The sequence below is a fragment of the Myodes glareolus genome, chromosome 8, assembly GCF_982192425.1.
Source record: "Myodes glareolus chromosome 8, mMyoGla1.1, whole genome shotgun sequence".
NCBI lineage: Eukaryota > Metazoa > Chordata > Mammalia > Rodentia > Cricetidae > Myodes > Myodes glareolus.
The window spans coordinates 79,292,052-79,309,248 of record NC_142033.1 but is presented as its reverse complement, the minus strand read 5'-3'; the positions used below and the strand labels follow the sequence as shown (position 1 = coordinate 79,309,248).

General features: G+C 43.2%; 1 protein-coding gene across 3 annotated transcripts in view; it reads left to right on the top strand.

Annotated features, from left to right (window-relative positions):
- Window positions 1-12,859, top strand: part of Sun3 (Sad1 and UNC84 domain containing 3) — a 34,731-nt gene extending 21,872 nt beyond the window's left edge. For 2 of the 3 annotated variants that reach the window (XM_085692191.2, XM_048450114.3), the window contains exons 6-10: window positions 1,007-1,091; window positions 6,408-6,523; window positions 8,015-8,182; window positions 10,987-11,079; window positions 12,550-12,859. In XM_085692191.2, the coding sequence (XP_085548317.1) occupies window positions 1,007-1,091; window positions 6,408-6,523; window positions 8,015-8,182; window positions 10,987-11,079; window positions 12,550-12,669 (582 nt within the window). In that variant the 3' untranslated portion in view covers window positions 12,670-12,859. The remainder of the gene's footprint in view (window positions 1-1,006; window positions 1,092-6,407; window positions 6,524-8,014; window positions 8,183-10,986; window positions 11,080-12,549) is intronic. The other variant, XM_087909181.1, reaches the window with a different exon arrangement.
- Window positions 12,860-17,197: the final 4,338 nt, after the last annotated feature.

Sequence of the window (17,197 nt, the reverse complement as noted above, 5' to 3'; positions counted from 1 at the left end):
GGATTTGGGGGTGGGGTGAGACATTTAGCCCCAGGCTGCTCATGCCACTTCCTCTACCAACTGGGTACCAACTGACATTAGCTATGTCCTCTGGGAACCCCTGATTGACTTTCTTTCACTAGTGATGCACCTGGGACTCTACTTCCCCACCAATGCTGTGTTACAGAGAGGACACTGCATTGTGATACCACTTACCCCTTAAAAAATAACCACCCCGTGGTTCAGAAATGGAGATCTGTGAATGCCTGTAGCAAATACTCGCCAACAAGAAGTTTCCATTCTGCCCTGAGAACTATGCCTCTGGAAAGTTCTACACTTAGGCCAGAAGCTTCTCTGTATTGCTCTCCCACTGCCTGGACTGCTACCAATTGCACCTCCCCACGTCTAGGTTTGAAATGTGTAGAACTCTACCCCTGGCCTTCCATGGCTTCCAGGCTCTAGCTTGTCCTTGTAATTGTGGCGCAGTGTTTAAGTTAGTCAATGACAAATCCAACTGTTGTACCGGGCCCAGGATACTTGTTTATTTTTGAACAAGAGAAACCTTCAGAGCCTAACACTGATTCAAGGGGGTGAAGAATTGCTGTTATAAGCAACCATCTGGCCTGTTGATTCTCAGATAGCTATAGAATATTCCAGTCTTTATTGCTAAGTATAGGGCATTAGTAAAGGTCCCAGCAAGCAGCGCACCTGACCACAGCTCCATCTCATCCCATGGGAAGATACCATGGTGCAGCGGGGAGGGCTTAAGAGGGAACCCCAGGGACGTGTGGGACCAGGGTTCCCAGCATACTTTAGCTTTAGTTCTTTGAGTTGTCTGAGAAGGGTCACTCCCACAGGGCTGTGGACGCGACGTCTGAGGGCGCCGGTGCCTGTCTCTGAGAGCAGCTGGGAAATCTTAGGACTCTTCAAATGAAGGAGCTTGGGTCCAAGCTCATGAAGCAAAGCGTAACTTTGCAAGCAGTTGGTAGAGATTAATAATGTAAAACTGCTTCTCCGATCTTTACAGGAAGTGTCAAACTTGGTACATTATGTGCTTAAAAAGTTCAGAGCGGACCAAATACAGATGGCTGATTATGCCCTGAAGTCAGCTGGTGAGTACAGGGGGAATAATGAAAGATGATTTTTTTTAAAAAAAAAAAAAAGGAATGCTTTAAGACCATTTAAAATTCTTTATTACAAAATGACACATATCCCTATGACTTTGAGAAGGGATGAAATTAACAATTTAGACGCTAAGGAAAATATTAGAAATGGTTGCCTTTGATTGTTTCCAGTACCCCATCAGCGTGTATCTAGAAGGACCCCAGAGAAAACTGAGAGGCCACAAGGAAGTTAAGCAGGAAAGGGAATATTTAAGTTCAGTAGATGGGCAACACTGTGTGTTATGTGAATCAAAATGAGATAGATCCCTTACAGGGATGCTAGATGCCTTATTGCAGACTAAAGGCCGCTGCTTAAAGATGGCTTACTAAGTAAGGTGCTCAACATCTTCCCGTTGAAATTAACCCTAAAAGATTACTGAGGCTGTGAATTGCAATCTCTGCAGTCTGTGGGCAGAGCAGAGGGAAGGAGTGAAGGGTAGGACTTGAACTATAGTCTCTGCCGTCTATGGGCAGTGCAGAGAGGAGGAGGGTAGGGTAGGGTGTGAACTGTAATCTCTGTAGTCTGTGGGCAGTGCAGAGGGGAGGAGGAAAGGGCAGGACTTGAACTATAGTCTCTGCAGTCTATGGGCAGTGCAGAGAGGAGGAGGGTAGGGTAGGGTATGAACTATAGTCTCTGCAGTCTATAGGCAGTACAGAGGGGAGGAGGGGAGGGCAGGATGTGAACTATAATCTCTGTAGTCTGTGGGCAGTGCAGAGGGGAGGAGGGAAGGGCAGTGTGAGAGACAATGTTGATGAGTGAACTCATCTCTTCAAAGGTGCAGACCATCAAAAGTCATTAATAAGAAGTGGATAATGATGTGTTGATTAGAGGCATCACTGCTTAAAACCCTCCTGAAAAGAAAACTATGTCTAGGGCTATAGCTCAGCCATGCAGTACTTGCCTGGTGGACACTAGGCCCCTGAGCACTGCGATAATTGTACTATGAATTCATAAGCAAACACAGAAGACTCTAAGCTTAAATGGTCCACTTGCCCTATTTATCATTTCATAATATTTGTTTGTTTTTTTTTTATTTGAGACATTTCTCACTATGTAGCTCTGTCCTGGAACTCACTATGCCTGCAGACCAGGCTGGTCTTGAACTCAGGGAAATCAGCTTGCCTCTGCCTCCCAAGTGCTGGGGTTAAAGGTGTGCGCCACCATGTCCCAGCTTCATTTTATAACATCTTACAACAAACTGAATCCAGGGATACACAAGAATGATAATAAATTTGTGTGAATAAATACTACTTCTTCTGAGACTAAAAGCCTTCTTGTTTGACGTTATATCTGCACCATTTGCTACCTCAAAAGATTTAACAATCTGGTCATTGTGGTGTTTAGGTAAATTAAAATCATTTAATGACATTCAATTCACTTATGATTAAAAATTCTGAATGAACTAGAGAGATTTTCTTCAACCTGACAATGAATGTCTGCATAATTCCTATGTCAAATCCAGTGATTTATGGGAGACTGGATGGTTTCTCCTAAGGCCAGAAACGGTGGCCTTAGGAGAAACCATGGTAAGGAACCCATCCACTCTTACCATTCTTAGTTACCAATGCCACAGAAGTCTTAACCCATGCTCCAAGACAAGAAATGGAAGAGAGAGAGAGAGAGAGAGAGAGAGAGAGAGAGAGAGAGAGAGAGAAAGAGGACACAAAGTAAGCAAATTAGAAAAGAACTAACATATGTCAACTTATAAACAACATGATTGCTAACACAGAGAACAAACAGGGCAAAATATCTACTAGAAAAACTGATGTTTGTATTGGTGTGTGTAGGTTGTTGTAGCAGGAACATTTGGTAGCTGGTTTTCAGGATTATTATAAAGGCCTGGAAATCAAAAGATGGTGGCATAGAACACTGAATTGGGTTTTGGCAAAATGGAAAAGTCAAGCCAGTGATTCTGGCACAAAGGGCATTCATTGCAGACTAAACTTTAACTGTAATTTACCAGATATGAACCTAAAGTCAGAGTATAAGGCATGAAGTTATACAATTTTTAGAACAAAATGTAAAGAAAAGAGGTGTAGTGTTTTTATTCATTACTGTGCTGCACTAGGGACTGAACTCACTTTCTCTGGCTTGTGTGATAAACATCCTATCACTGAGCTATATTTAGACCTTCCCTAAATTTTTATTTTGCAGCAGGGTCTTGATAAGTTCTCCAGCTGACCTGGAACTCACATCATAGCCCAGGTTGACCTTGAACTTTCAATTGTCCTTCGCCAGCCTAAGAAAGGTTATCATGAAGAAAACACTGAAACGTGACCAAAGGGATAGAACGGAGAGTTTGGACCCCGTTAGGATTAATGTCTCTTCTAAAAAGGAGAATTGAGAGAATGAAAATTCACAGGCTGGAGAGAGAATATTTACACACAAATTTAGCAAAGCTCTTAGATCTTAAATTTATGAAAGCTTTCAAACTTCAATAAGTATAAAACAGAAAAATCCAATTTCAAAACTGGGCAAAAGATCAGAAAGCACTTTATTAAAGAAATTCAAATATGAAAGGAACATGAAAAAATACTGGGCATTATTCTTCATTAGTGAAATGGGACTCCAGAGCACAATGACGCGTCAGGGCACATCTACCAGAGTGACAAGACGGCGAGCCTGCCAAGTGCTGCAGACACCGGAAAGCCCCGGGCTCTCATCCACGGTCCGTGGATGTGTAGATATAAGTGGTACATTTGGAAGGCGACCTGACAGTTGCCTCTCAAGTTAAATATAGCCCTAGTGACCCTGTTGCGTCACCTCTAGGTATTCACCTAAGAATTAAATATTACACTTACAGCAAAGCGTGCATACCAAAGCTGAGACTACAGCCCGGTGCCAAGAGTGCCTGCTTAGGGACCCATCAGGGCTTGGGTTTGAGCCTCGGCTCTGCAAAACCCAACAAAAGCCGCGTGAGAATGCGCCACAATGAGAAATGAAGAGATGAATAAAGTACTCTGAAGGCAGCATAAAGAATGTCTCTGTGGTACTCACCACTTCACACAGGGGTCGCAAATGCTTTATGCTAAGCCTAAACTGCCACAGGCAACAAGCTGCAGATTGCGATGCACCACAAAGAGACAGTAAAAGGAATGGCTGGGATAGGTGGGTGTGTGAAAGAGGACTGATCAGGCACTGCTTGGCCTGGAGCTGGAGGCTGAAGAAAATGGGGAGGACTGCTCCTCACAGTGCTCTTTTGGAGCTGACTCATCCTAAATTTGCCGCATGATGGCTGGCATAATTCTGAATACGCTAAGATAAGTAACACTGAACTGTAAATGGGTGAATTATTGGGTATGTGAATTATTTTTTAAGAATGCTAATTAGAACTAAAATCTAAGCCAGCGGTAGTAGCACACGTATTTAATCCCAGCACTCAGGAGGTAGAGGCTGGCAGAAACCGTCTTGATAACCCAAACAAACAACCAGCCAAGCAAACAACACAAAAACAAAATAACAAAACAAAAACCTAAAAAATAAATTAATTAAACTAATGAATAAGCAGGAGTTTCTTCAAAACCCAGAGACAAGTGATTTTGGATCCTGGGTAGTGGGTTTCTCCTCCAACACAATAAGCCAATTAAAAGCTGAGATAAAGCCGGGTGGTGGCGCATGCCTTTAATCCTAGCACTCAGGAGGCAAAGGCAGGTGGACTTCTGTGAGTTCTAGGCCAGCCTGATCTACAAGAGACTTTTGGTGGTCTTTCTAAGGGAGCAGGGTTTGGAGCCCGAGGAGTATAACTGAGGTGGAGTCTCGAGGCAAAGTTTTCAGTCGAACACCCACAATTTTTTCTCATGTGATGATTCTAAGGGGGAATCAGACTTATATTAGCTTAGCATGCAAAAGGAATTTTCCTGTCCAGCAGGTCATACAAGTAGGAATATTAATTGTTAGATAAAAGATGCCTGCTTCAGTTTCAGTTTTGGAGAACGGAAAGCAACTGCAGGATAAGCAAGCCCCAAAAATTGTATAACGTAAGACTGTTACTCAAAACTTAAGACACAGTTTTAATCGTGTGTGTGTGTGTGTGTGTGTGTGTGTGTGCATGCGTGTTCATGGATGCCAGAGAGTCCCTGGTGTCCCTCGAGCTATTGTCAAAGGTGGCTGTGAACTACCTGAAGTAAGTTCTAGGAATTAAAATCAGGTCCTCTGGAAGAACAGAACACTCTTAATCGCTGAGCCATCTTCCTAACTATTATTCAGTATCTAAATTTCAAGTTTAAATTGGAGATTTGTAGTTCTTTCCTCTTGGTTTTTGTGGCAACCATGGGCCCACATTTAATAATTCAAACTGTGCTATCCCAGACAAAGTTCAGAGCGTAGACGCCTGGTCAAGAACATGGATGTTAATGCACGCTCATGGACGTCAGGGTTATACTGTGCTATTCAAGTGAAATTTTAAAAAGTGATTTGCATTTTAAAATTTCTCGTGTCTCAAGTATGTTTCCCTCCTAAATGAAACAACGTAAAAAGATAATGCTTGCTAAATACCTTTATGTTTTATTACAATTAAACCTTCTACAAAAAATTAAAGTCTGATGAATTTGCATAATTGTTGTTACAAAGATAACATGAAGGGCACACACGTGGTGTGGCTTTGCTGAAGGAGGCTGACAGAAAATCTCATTTTCTGGATGCTGATAAATATAGTATATGTATTAGTTTTAGCTTTGATTCAATTGTTCCAGTAGTTAAGAATTTTTTATCATAACTTTCAGAAATTTTGTGAAACTAGAAAAATAAAAAATGGGCTGGAGAGATGGCTTGGCGGTTAAGAGCATTGCCTGTTTTTCCAAAGGTCCTGAGTTCAGTTCCCAGCAACCACATGGTGGCTCACAACCATCTGAAATGAGATCTGATGCCCTCTTCTGGCCTACAGGCAGACACACAGGCAGAATATTGTATACATAATAAATAAATAAATATTTAAAAATAAATAAATAAAACATGATTTTTCTGTCTGGATTTGGTGCCACATACCTATACTCCAAGCACTTAGGAAGCTGAGGCAGGTGGATTGCTACAAGTTCAAAGTCAGTCTTTAATACTTAGTGAGACCCCTTTTCAAAACCAAGAGATAGATGAGCAAACACATTTCTGGAAATGACAGGATGTCAGTAGTTTATACAGGTCTAACTGAGCTCTGAGTGTGAATCTGACTTTGTGACTTTGCCAGTGGTAGCTTTTCAGGGAGATCATTGAAATCCAGATGGCATGTGTTAGGTTTTATGCATTAAATTTAAAATACTTTGCAATTTTAGGAGCCTCTGTCATTGAAGCTGGGACCTCAGAAAGTTACAAAAACAATAAAGCAAAACTGTACTGGCATGGGATAGGGTTCCTCAATTATGAGATGCCCCCAGATATGATTCTTCAGGTAAGTGCTAAACAGGACAACGTGAACTCTACCTTACAGTTTTCTTACTAAGGACCGTGATTGTGTTGATGTCTAAACCGGAGGCAAGAACATCCACATTGCCTATAGAGCCAGGATACTTCTTACATCTCTATACTATCACACTGTATGCATTAATAATTAATAAGCTATTATTGATTATTGCATTTTTAAGATCAGAAAACTAGACTTAATCAAAACCCGGAATTCCATACCTTTCGCTTCTATTGATTCTGTGACCTCCCCTTTTCTACTGAAAATGTCAGTCATTCAACAGACATTTGTTAAAAGGGGCTGTCCTCCAAATGCCAGGCCAGCATTGGATGCTACGCCAATCCCAAGTTCTCACAGGGGTGACTGTCACAGAAATTTTCACTTAGCCCTTTGTTCACGTGGAAAGATCATGACCATCAGCACGCTATGAGCTGACATCAGAAGCTGCTTTCAAATAGAAAAGTGTCTTCAGAGACAAACCTGCATTCTCTTCTTGCCAGGTTACGATTTCACACCTAGTAAAAGAAATGTTTCATTTTTCTTCTTTACCACCAGGACCTCCGTCACTATTATTGTCCACCATCGGCATCTCCCCATCAACCATCACTAAGGTCACCTTCACTTCCACTACCACCAACACTGTCAATTCTGCCACCACTGTCACTTCCACCATAAACACCATTATCTCCTTAGTCATCACCACCATCACCTAAGCACCACCAGCACCACCAGCACCACCAGCACCATCAGCACCACCATCACCACCAGCACCATCAACACCATCAGCACCACCAGCACCACCAGCACCATCAGCACCACCAGCACCATCAGCACCATCAGCACCACCATCACCACCAGCATCACCAGCACCATCAACACCACCATCACCATCAACACCATCAGCACCACCATCACCATCAGCACCATCAGCACCACCAGCACCCCAACACCATCAGCACCACTATCACCCCAGCACTGTCAGCACCACCAGCACCATCAGCACCACCAGCACCATCAACACCATCAGTACCATCAGCACCACCATCACCACCAGCACCATCAACACCATCAGTACCATCAGCACCACCATCACCATCAGCACCATCAGCACCACCATCAACACCATCAGCACAACCATCACCATCAGCACCATCAGCACCTTCACAATCAGCACCATTAGCACCAACATCACCCAGCACCCAGCACCACCATCATCCCAGTACCATCCACACTTCCAGCTGTAGCTGTCCTTCCAGCAGTCTAGTTGCAGCAGTGAAAACAACACCTTGCTGTGGTAGAGACCCCAATGGACAGAAGCACAAGTGCTCTGGATGAACAACCAGACCCAGGGTGTTCACGATTGTCTCCTGTTTGCTCTGTGTCCGAAGGATCTTACAGTTGCTAGTGATGAGGTGCTCAGTACTGAAAGATTAGATTTATACACCCAGAAATGAGATTCATTTCATATTTTCTCTCCAGCCAGATGTCCACCCTGGAAAGTGTTGGGCCTTTCCAGGTTCCCAGGGTCATATCCTGATCAAGCTGGCCAGGAAGATCATCCCAACAGCAGTCACCATGGAGCACATCTCGGAGAAGGTGTCCCCCTCAGGAAACACCTCGAGTGCACCCAAGGAGTTCTCTGTCTATGTGAGAAGCTGTCTAAAGCCGCCGTTCAGGGTGGAGACAGAGGGTGTTAGACTGGGAAGGATGAACTACCCTCATGTCTTTGGGGACTGAACCTAGGGCCTCTTGGAGGCTAAACTAGAAATCTACTACTGAGCTATCTCCCGCCCTGGACTCTCCGTTGAACTGTACACTAGCTTCTTGTGTATCTTATGTCTAGGGCGTTTTCCTTGTTAGTTACAGACTGGGAGGATTAGACCAATGATTTCTGTGTTTGATTTTATATTTTTTTTTACAAGTAAAACGTTATACACATACACCTGAAATGCGGCCTATTTACATAAATGTCATAATGCACCTTCCTGCTTCTCCCTGTTCCCAATTCTTTTTTTTCTCAAAGCCCGCACTAGCAGAAGTCTTACCTGTTACTGGGGAGCCTGCTTCCATATTTTCCTTTACCATTATTTCTTAATTTTTCAGTGTTCGATATTATTTGATGGCTTCCTCCAATAGAAGATGGAAATCATGTCTTTTCTGTGACTCTGCCCATTTGATACTTTTGTCTTGAAAAAAAAAACACCCATTTGAAGTGCACACTTCTGTGGTTCTAGTATTCACACTTCTGAATCCATCATCACAATTTTAGGACACTTTTGTCGCCTTCCAAAGGAACCCCAAACTGCTTAATTTTCACCTTTATCCCCCATCACATCCCTAGCCCTTGGCGACCAGGAATGGACTTAGACTCATAAATTCACCTGTGTCAGACACTATCTTCAGCACACTCTGTGTGCTCTCCAGTGTGTAATTAATAGAGGTTTAGCTACATTGTAGCTCTTGTCAATATTTGACTTCTTTTTGGAAGCCAAGAATAAATGTTTGATTGCTTGTGTTTTACTTTTCCACTAGTTGGTAGACATCTAAGAGCTATTTGCAGGGCTTCGGCTTTTATGAATAATGAGACCATGAATATTTATGAATATGGTAGACTGTGCAAGAGTCTACCACGGGCTCAGTTGGGCTTTGTTTCTATGAAATACACACTGGATTGGAACTCCTAAATATGTGTTTCATGTTTGAGGCTCTTGGCAGGGCAGGGAGGGATGTGAGTCTTTTTTTCATTGTCTCAGTCAGGGGAAAATGACGTTTTCCTGGTCCCTGTTGGTCAGGTAGCATTTGAAAGGTACTTTCTTTACTGAACATGTTTTAAACATTTCCAAAGGTATTTGCTGCCTGTTTGTCTAATTTGCTCACTTTGGTGCCTGTCTGTCTCTAATACATTGCCAAGCTTTCCATCCATCACATCTCCTCCCATCGTTAGTTCAAGTCGAATAAGCCATGCTTCCCTCGCCCTCCTCTCTTCCTCCCAGCCATCCCATCAGACCTCTTCTACCCTTGGGCTCCAATTTGATGATTGCTAGATGAGCCTGGTGCGTGACTGATACCATGGGATCTCATTCCTGCATCCCGAAGTCTGTTTCTCAGTTTCCTTTTCTGATTCCTATTCCGTCTCTGAAAGACTGCATCTATTTTACTCTAACACCTATGCAAGACTTTTCATTTCTTCCACCAAAACTACACTCGCTAAGACTTGAGTTTCTACAACTATTGCTTGTTTAGAGTCTTTGGCGCTTGAAGCATTGCCATCCTTGCACCAGAAGAGGATATCAGTGGATCGCAGAGTTTCGTTTCCTCTTCTGCTTGTTTACAGGGTCTCTGTTGGTCTTGTGAGCGGCTTTCCTTGAGTGTCTAGACGCTCCGTGGAAGCCCAGCAGCACAGTCAATGCAGTTGACTCGGGAAGGATTCGTGCATGTGACAAGTGTCAGCCTAGCCGCTCTGCTGGGACCTGCAGAGGAGGAAGAGAACAAGATGGCCCTCAGCGGCACAACTGCTGGCTCAGGAGGAGAGCTCTGGCAGGGGCTGGTGGGCAGGGACTGCCATGGACTGAGGGCTCTCAGGAATTGTTGAAATGACAGTCAGCCAAGCCTCAGATCTGAGTCCCTCCCCGCCCTGTCCTCTAGCATACCGTGGCCCAGAGCCCGAGCCTTTCTGGGCTTGCAGCCTAGGTTCCTGTGGTGCTGGTTTCACCTTGAGCACAGGAGTCTGTGTTTCTGTCTGCTGTCGTTTGACCTTCCCCAGGGTTTCTGTCTGAGTGCCTACTCCTATTTTTTCCTCGAAGGCTTAGCTAGGCCTGACCTCTATCCTTTGATATTACTGGCTGGAGGAAAATGTCGCCCACTTCCTGGACCCACCAGTGCTTTTAATCCCATGCTGCTGAGGCGTCCTGATTCCAGCCTCTGAGGCTCACAAACATTGCAGTGTTAAGGATGGGTTTTGGCAGGCCCTGCCGGGCTGTGTTTACTCACGACCGTTCCTTGTTTGGAGGCATCCTGGCTGATTCCTCCAGGCAGGAATCATTGAGCAAGAACAAGTGCTTCCCATTTTCCTTCTGTATTACAGAACTGATGAACCAAATTCTCCCTCAACTGCTCTTGGCCCTAGTACTTTGAAACAGCGTCTTTCACTGAACTGAAAACTTACCTTCTTGGCAAGGCTTGCTGGCCAAAGGGTTCTATCTGTCTCTGACCCCCAGTGTTGGGGTTACAGGCACAGGCAGCCTTGTCCACATTTTTAAACAGAAGCTGGCGACTGGAATGCAAGTCTTCAAGCTTGCACAGCAGGCAATCTTACCCACACTGAGCCATCTCCCCAGCTCCAACACCGGCAGCTTCAGGTGGACGGCAGCATCTTGAACACCCGCACCCATTTCTTTCATCGAGCACCCACCCACTTGTTACAGCCTCCATACCTGTTGCTTTCTCTGCAGGGCATGATGAAAAAATGCGAAGGAGAAGAAATGTTCCTAGGTCAGTTTATGTATAACAAAGCGGAAACAACTGTCCAAACATTCGAGCTCCAGGTAAGAACCCGCCGGGAAAGGCTAAGTTATGTGTGGCCTCATCACTACGAGGGATTTGCTAGAACTGCTGCCCGGAAATAATTATAACTAAAGCAAGAGCTAAGAAAGGCCGCCATCACTCCACTCTGCTTCGTACATAGATGTCAGTGCACATCCTTTAACTGTATGGCACTGGTGCAAAATTAGTGATAAGAGGCAGACACTTGCAAAAGCAGTTTCTAACCCGCTCTCACTTGCTACTAGTCCCCTATGTATTGAGATTCTCGGTCTTTTCTTTTTAATCGTGCGCCCAGCACATGGATAGGAAACAATCTCCCACATGAGCAGTTCAGTTCGATAGTGACCGTCTCATCTGCCTTGAGGAAAGGGGCTAGCTTTGAAGGTGTTACATGAGGTGGAGAGAGGGGAAAAGGAAGGCAGTCGATATTTAATGCCAAATAATGCAGGTAAACCTTTTCTTCCCAAGCCAATGAGTGGAAACACCCACTGTTAACTGATAAACTTCCTGATGTGCACTAAAGTGTGTAAAATACCCCTTCGTTATCTATAGTTAGTCACAAAAATTGAACTAGCCGAAGAGATGTGTAGGAAGCATCTCGTGCTATGTAAAGATAAGTGTTTATGATACTTTTTGATCAACAATGAAATTGATCCAAGTCTCCTCCACCCCACCACCAAGTGCCCAAACAGCTGTTGACATACAATGATCTCACACACAGAATCACCCCACAGATGGAAAAGCCTTTGGGACTGACTGCACCAAGCAAGTAAAGATTTTCCTTGTTAGTGTATTTTAGACACTACAACATAGCAATGGTTAATATAGCATTTGCCCTGGGTTCAAGACGTCCTGAGATGGTCTGAACCACATGGAAAGCTAACCCTGACTTCTGACTTCTATGCAAGTATTACGCCATTTTATATAGGGGACTTGGGAACCCATGGATCTAGTATCAAGAAAAGGCCCTGAAAGCCCTCTCCCAGATACCAGGGGATGGCTATTTTAAATGGACATATTTGTAGAGTTCTACTTGCATATTCATATGGGTTTGGATTCATATTAGCTTTGAGTTTGGTGAAGCTTGTTTATTTTTGTTTTTAACAAAACAGGGTCTTGCTTATGGTAGCTCAGGCTAGCCTCATCTTCTGCTTCAGCCTTCACAGTCAGTTTTATGGGTCTTGTTTTCATACAATTCTCCTTTTACTGGCACAGCATGGAGTATGAGGGGAGTCAACAACAGTGAGAGCCACTGGCGTACTGAGACCTCCTGAACATCTTCATACCCCCTTGCTTATCTGCTAATGACATCCTCCCTGCCTGTTGTTCTCTTCCCATCCACTAGTGCACTATCTGAATGCACTTGAGCTAGGGAAGAAAAGAAGTGTTCCCCCGTTCCCCACTATGACACTATTCATTGGGATTCTTCCAGAAAAATCTCAATAAGTCGTTCATGTTTTCTTTGTTTCCAGAATGAAGCATCTGAATCTTTGTTATGTGTGAAACTTCAAATCCTTAGCAACTGGGGACATCCAAAGTATACTTGTTTGTACAGATTCCGAGTCCACGGCATCCCCAGCGATCACACTTAGAGGAGCGGGTGCAGAAGGTGGTGACCATGAAGCCAGAATGTCCAAGGATGTTGCTATTCCCTTACAACAGATTGTACCCCTAAGAACCAAAGATTTGGAGTGAGAGGTAAACCTCGAACTCACCCCTACTAAGCAGTAAGAAGTCAATGGATTTTACTAATAAAAAAAGACAAGTAAAAGCAATTCAACATCTTTGGGGCAGTTCACTTTGAGCATCGGGGGTGACTTTGTATTTAGGAGACGATCTCACTGGGAAGCCATCCTCACTACAGCTTCTGCACTTTCACGTATTTATCCCCTGTCTTGGGTGCCAGGCCCACTCTCACCACTGTTTCCATTGTCACTCTGAGCTACAGGCTCTGGGCAGCAGAAGTAGAGAAGCCACAGATACTTCTTAAGTTAGAGATAAAAGTCAGCAGCCAGTTCTGGCCATGAATGTTAGCCGGTAAATTTGACGGACTCCTCAGAGTTCGGTACTGTCCTCTTAAACATTACAAATGGGCTGGCCAGATGGTTCAGCAAGGAAAAGCCCTCTGTGACCAAGTCAGATTATCTGAATTCAGTCCTCAGACCATCCATGGTGGAAGGAGAGAACCAGCTCTCCGAAACTGTCCTCTGACCACCTCCATACAAAATAAATATAATAATTTTTTTAAAAAAAATTACAAACAAAAGCCAGGCAGTGGTGGCACACGCCTTTAATCCCAGCACTCAGAAGACAGAGGCAGGCGGGTCTCTGTGAGTTCGAGGCCAGCCTGGTCTACAAGTTCCTGGACAGACTCTAAAGCTACAGAGAAACCCTGTCTCGAACCCCCCCCCCAAAAAATTACAAACAAGTAGAAACTGAAGTAATCTGTTAGCTGTGAAACTGCTGCATGTAAATCAAAGCTACGCATGAATAAAAACAATGGTCAGATCAAGAGCATAATTTATAAAAGCCACAACAAAGACTATAAGTATCAGGTAAAAGCAAGGAGAATTTATATGTGGGAAAGACCCTATGCAGCAGAATGATTAAAAGGTTTCAATAAAGGGCAAGCCTGGTTCAACTGTGAAGACACCAACTCCCTTTAACCTAATCCAGAATGATAATGATCTCAATAAAAGCCAGAATTTCACAGTAATTATGGAGCAGGCATGAGTTAATAATGGGTAACGGAGTTCACCTGCAGAGAAAAAGCAGAGCACGTGGCTAGCATCCATGAAGCCCTGGGTTCTGTCCCCACCAGTGAAGCAAAAAGAATTATTGCTAAAAAAAAAAAAATCGTAAGTATCTGTGTGAAAATGGTATTACAGTTTTGTTTTTAAATGAATTGTTTCTGAGCATAGAGGCAGAACACCTGGAATCCCAGCATTGGGGAAACTGAGGCAAACGAAGCCTGAGTTTGAGGCTGGCCTAAGACATTTAGAGAGGTCTTGTCTCAAATAAGAAACATGGTTGACCATCAGAATGGCTCAGTCAGTAACAGAGGCTACCAATTCTGACGACGAGAATTTGATCCCTGGCACCCACATGGTGGAAAGAAAGAACCATCTCCTGAGACATGTCCCCTGATATCCATAAGCACATCATGTCATGTAAGCCAGGACACACATGCCATGGCATGCACACACACACACACACACACACACACATCACACAAAATAAACACATATAAAATGTTAGTCGTGCCACGATTTACCAAAACACTCACTTTTTAAAAAGAAACATTATTCTTTTTGGTTTGTATTTTAAATATTTACATGTGAAATGATGCACCTAGGATCTGTTTTCAGTTTCTGCGAGGGAAGGAAAGAAGTAGGAAGCTGGAGAAAGAAGATGGGTGTGAAATAATCACTGGAGTGGCCATGGCATTCGTGGGGGCTGTTACTCTGCTCTGTCCACATTCATATCTGTTGCTATTTCAATGTTAAATTGTTTTCGGAGGGCCCAAACAGGCATAGTTTTTATGCAAAAAAAAAATGTGTGGTTTTAAAACCTCAAAAGGTATGTTGTAGACTCATTTGATTCTCAATTTCATAGCAATACATCTATTATTTTTTGAGAATCTATTAGAGAACCTGGCCTTTGTAATACGAGTGGCAGAGAGGTTTCCATCTTGTTTAAGATTTGTTTGCAATGTCGTTGTTTATGGAAACCTGGAAAAGTATCATCAGAGGGGACGATCTGTGACAAAGGCTAAGAGCAGTCGTTAGAACCACGTGGTGTTGGCACACTGACACATCAGTGGAGCTGGCAAGTCCAAGACTAATTTCTATCTGTGTGGGGACTCAGTGGGCACAAACTCGGGCACAGAGTCTTTCTTTTCTCTTGCTAGTGTCACAACACTACAGATTTGTCGGTTACACGTAAAAGAGGCTGATTTCTGCTCACAGTTCTGCCGGTTCCTGAAGGATGCATTTGTCAGTGGCTTGCATACTGGCAGCCTTGAAACTCTCCGTAATACATGGGAAGAGCTTATGAGACCTAGCCAAACTGGCGCTATGTCGGTCCACCCTGGTGATAACCCATAATCCATTAACCATATGAACAATTAATCGGTCGATGAGCACAGAATCATGATCACCACTCAGTGTCCTCACCCACAAACATCACGAGGGAGGGAACAAACCATATCCAAAGCACAGCACCTGAGCGAAACCAAGCAAATGGCTTGGAACAGTTATCTAGCCATTAAGAAAATGAAATGGCTTCTTTATTGATTACTTTACAATGTGATAAATCCCCAATATAGCATGGTGAAATATTTACAAGTGGGTAATGAAACCATAAAAGCCTTAATAAAACTGGGGCTAATTCTTGTATAATATTGGATAGAGGAAGCTACAAAAGCATAAAAATTCCACATAAACAACAGCATTGCAAATAAAACCTTCAACAGAATGGAAACACATCTGCCACTCACATTACAAAGGCTAACCTTTCCAATACAAATTCTCAAAGCAGCAACACTAACATCAGCCCACCGTGGAAATTCTAAGCAGTTAATCAATCTGCAAAATGTTCAACCTAGGTGCACCTTTTCAGCAAACGCTGGCTCATAAGGCCCACACAAACCAAATACTGGTCTATTTCTTCCTGGATTGGATGTGATTCTCCTCAAGTCTTCATCCCTCTGCACTTAGAACTTCATGATAGTCCTAGTGCACTGCACTAACGCAATTTTTTAAAACCGGTGGAATTTATTGAAGTGTTTCATTTGACATCCTAAAGATGAGGAGTCCCTTGATCAACTTCTTAAGCAGAAACACACTCCTTAGATGAAGACTGTTCTCAAAAAGGCATTCACTCATGCCAGTCTCTACAGGATGAGTTTCCACTTCTCCGTTTTCTCATGTAAACAGTAAGACAAATACTGACTTCCAAATTTGCTGTAGAACCTCTGAGCGATGCCACTTTCTTTCCCTCTGGGGCAATTTTTCCAACACTAACCGCTAACAAGCCCGCAAATAAATGAGTCTTTTCTCCCCCTGAGACTAGTGAAGATGAGCAGGCATGTGACAGACACAGCCACCTCGACTTTAGGCAACAGTAAAGACATGCTACTCACCTAGACAGCAGCTCCAAAGACGCACCTCCCTGACCTCCAACTGCATAGATTGAGTGACATTTGACGTGTAATGTACTCCCTTTCCTATGACAAGATCAGGCAGGATGTTTTACTCCTATAAGTCAACAAAACACCAACATTGTTCTGCAGCTCCTCGTGTGACTGAATGGCGCACCCTGAAGGTTTGAACTTAACAAAATCAAAAATCCATTTACCACCTAGATGGAAAATAACAAGCAGGCATTGCATTAGAAAGTGCTCTGGCACAGAGGACTTCTGGAATTCTCTAGAGTGATTTCTCGAGGAAATCATTTGGAAAGAAGATATGGAAACATCGGTATATTTAACTATCAATTCTGAAATCATTGACTTTGCTTGATAAACCTATTTAGTTTAATAGCAAGAATATACAAGATTAGTGTTTTCTTCTAAGAAAGATTGCTGGCTTACTTGTATATTTTTTGAGCAAAATTCTTACATTATTTGAGATTCATCAATAAGGAACATACAATCATCATTATTATGTACATCTCTTAGGAATTTAAAATTGTTTTGCCATTTTATTGCATAATATTAAGCAATTTCAAAATAGAGGTCAGATACAATGGCACACTATTTACAAAATTTATTTAAATGCAGTCTTTAGGAACTAGTGAGATGGCTCAGTGGTAAAGCTGTTGCCTTGAAATCACAGGACACCAAGTTTGAATCTTTGCTTTAAACATACAAGAGAATCCAGATGGGGTTAGCAAGCATTTGTAATCCTGGCATTTCTCTGGTGAGACAAGAGGCAGAGACAGACAAATCCCCCGAAATCATGCTTCAATTGGCCTGTGGTATTATTCATCAGCTGACAGCAAAAAGACACCCTGCCTCCAACAAGGTGGAAGAAGAATACCAAGACTAGTGATTGTCCTTTGACCTTCACATGAACTCCAATCATGGATGACCCTGGGTACATGCATGTACACACAGAC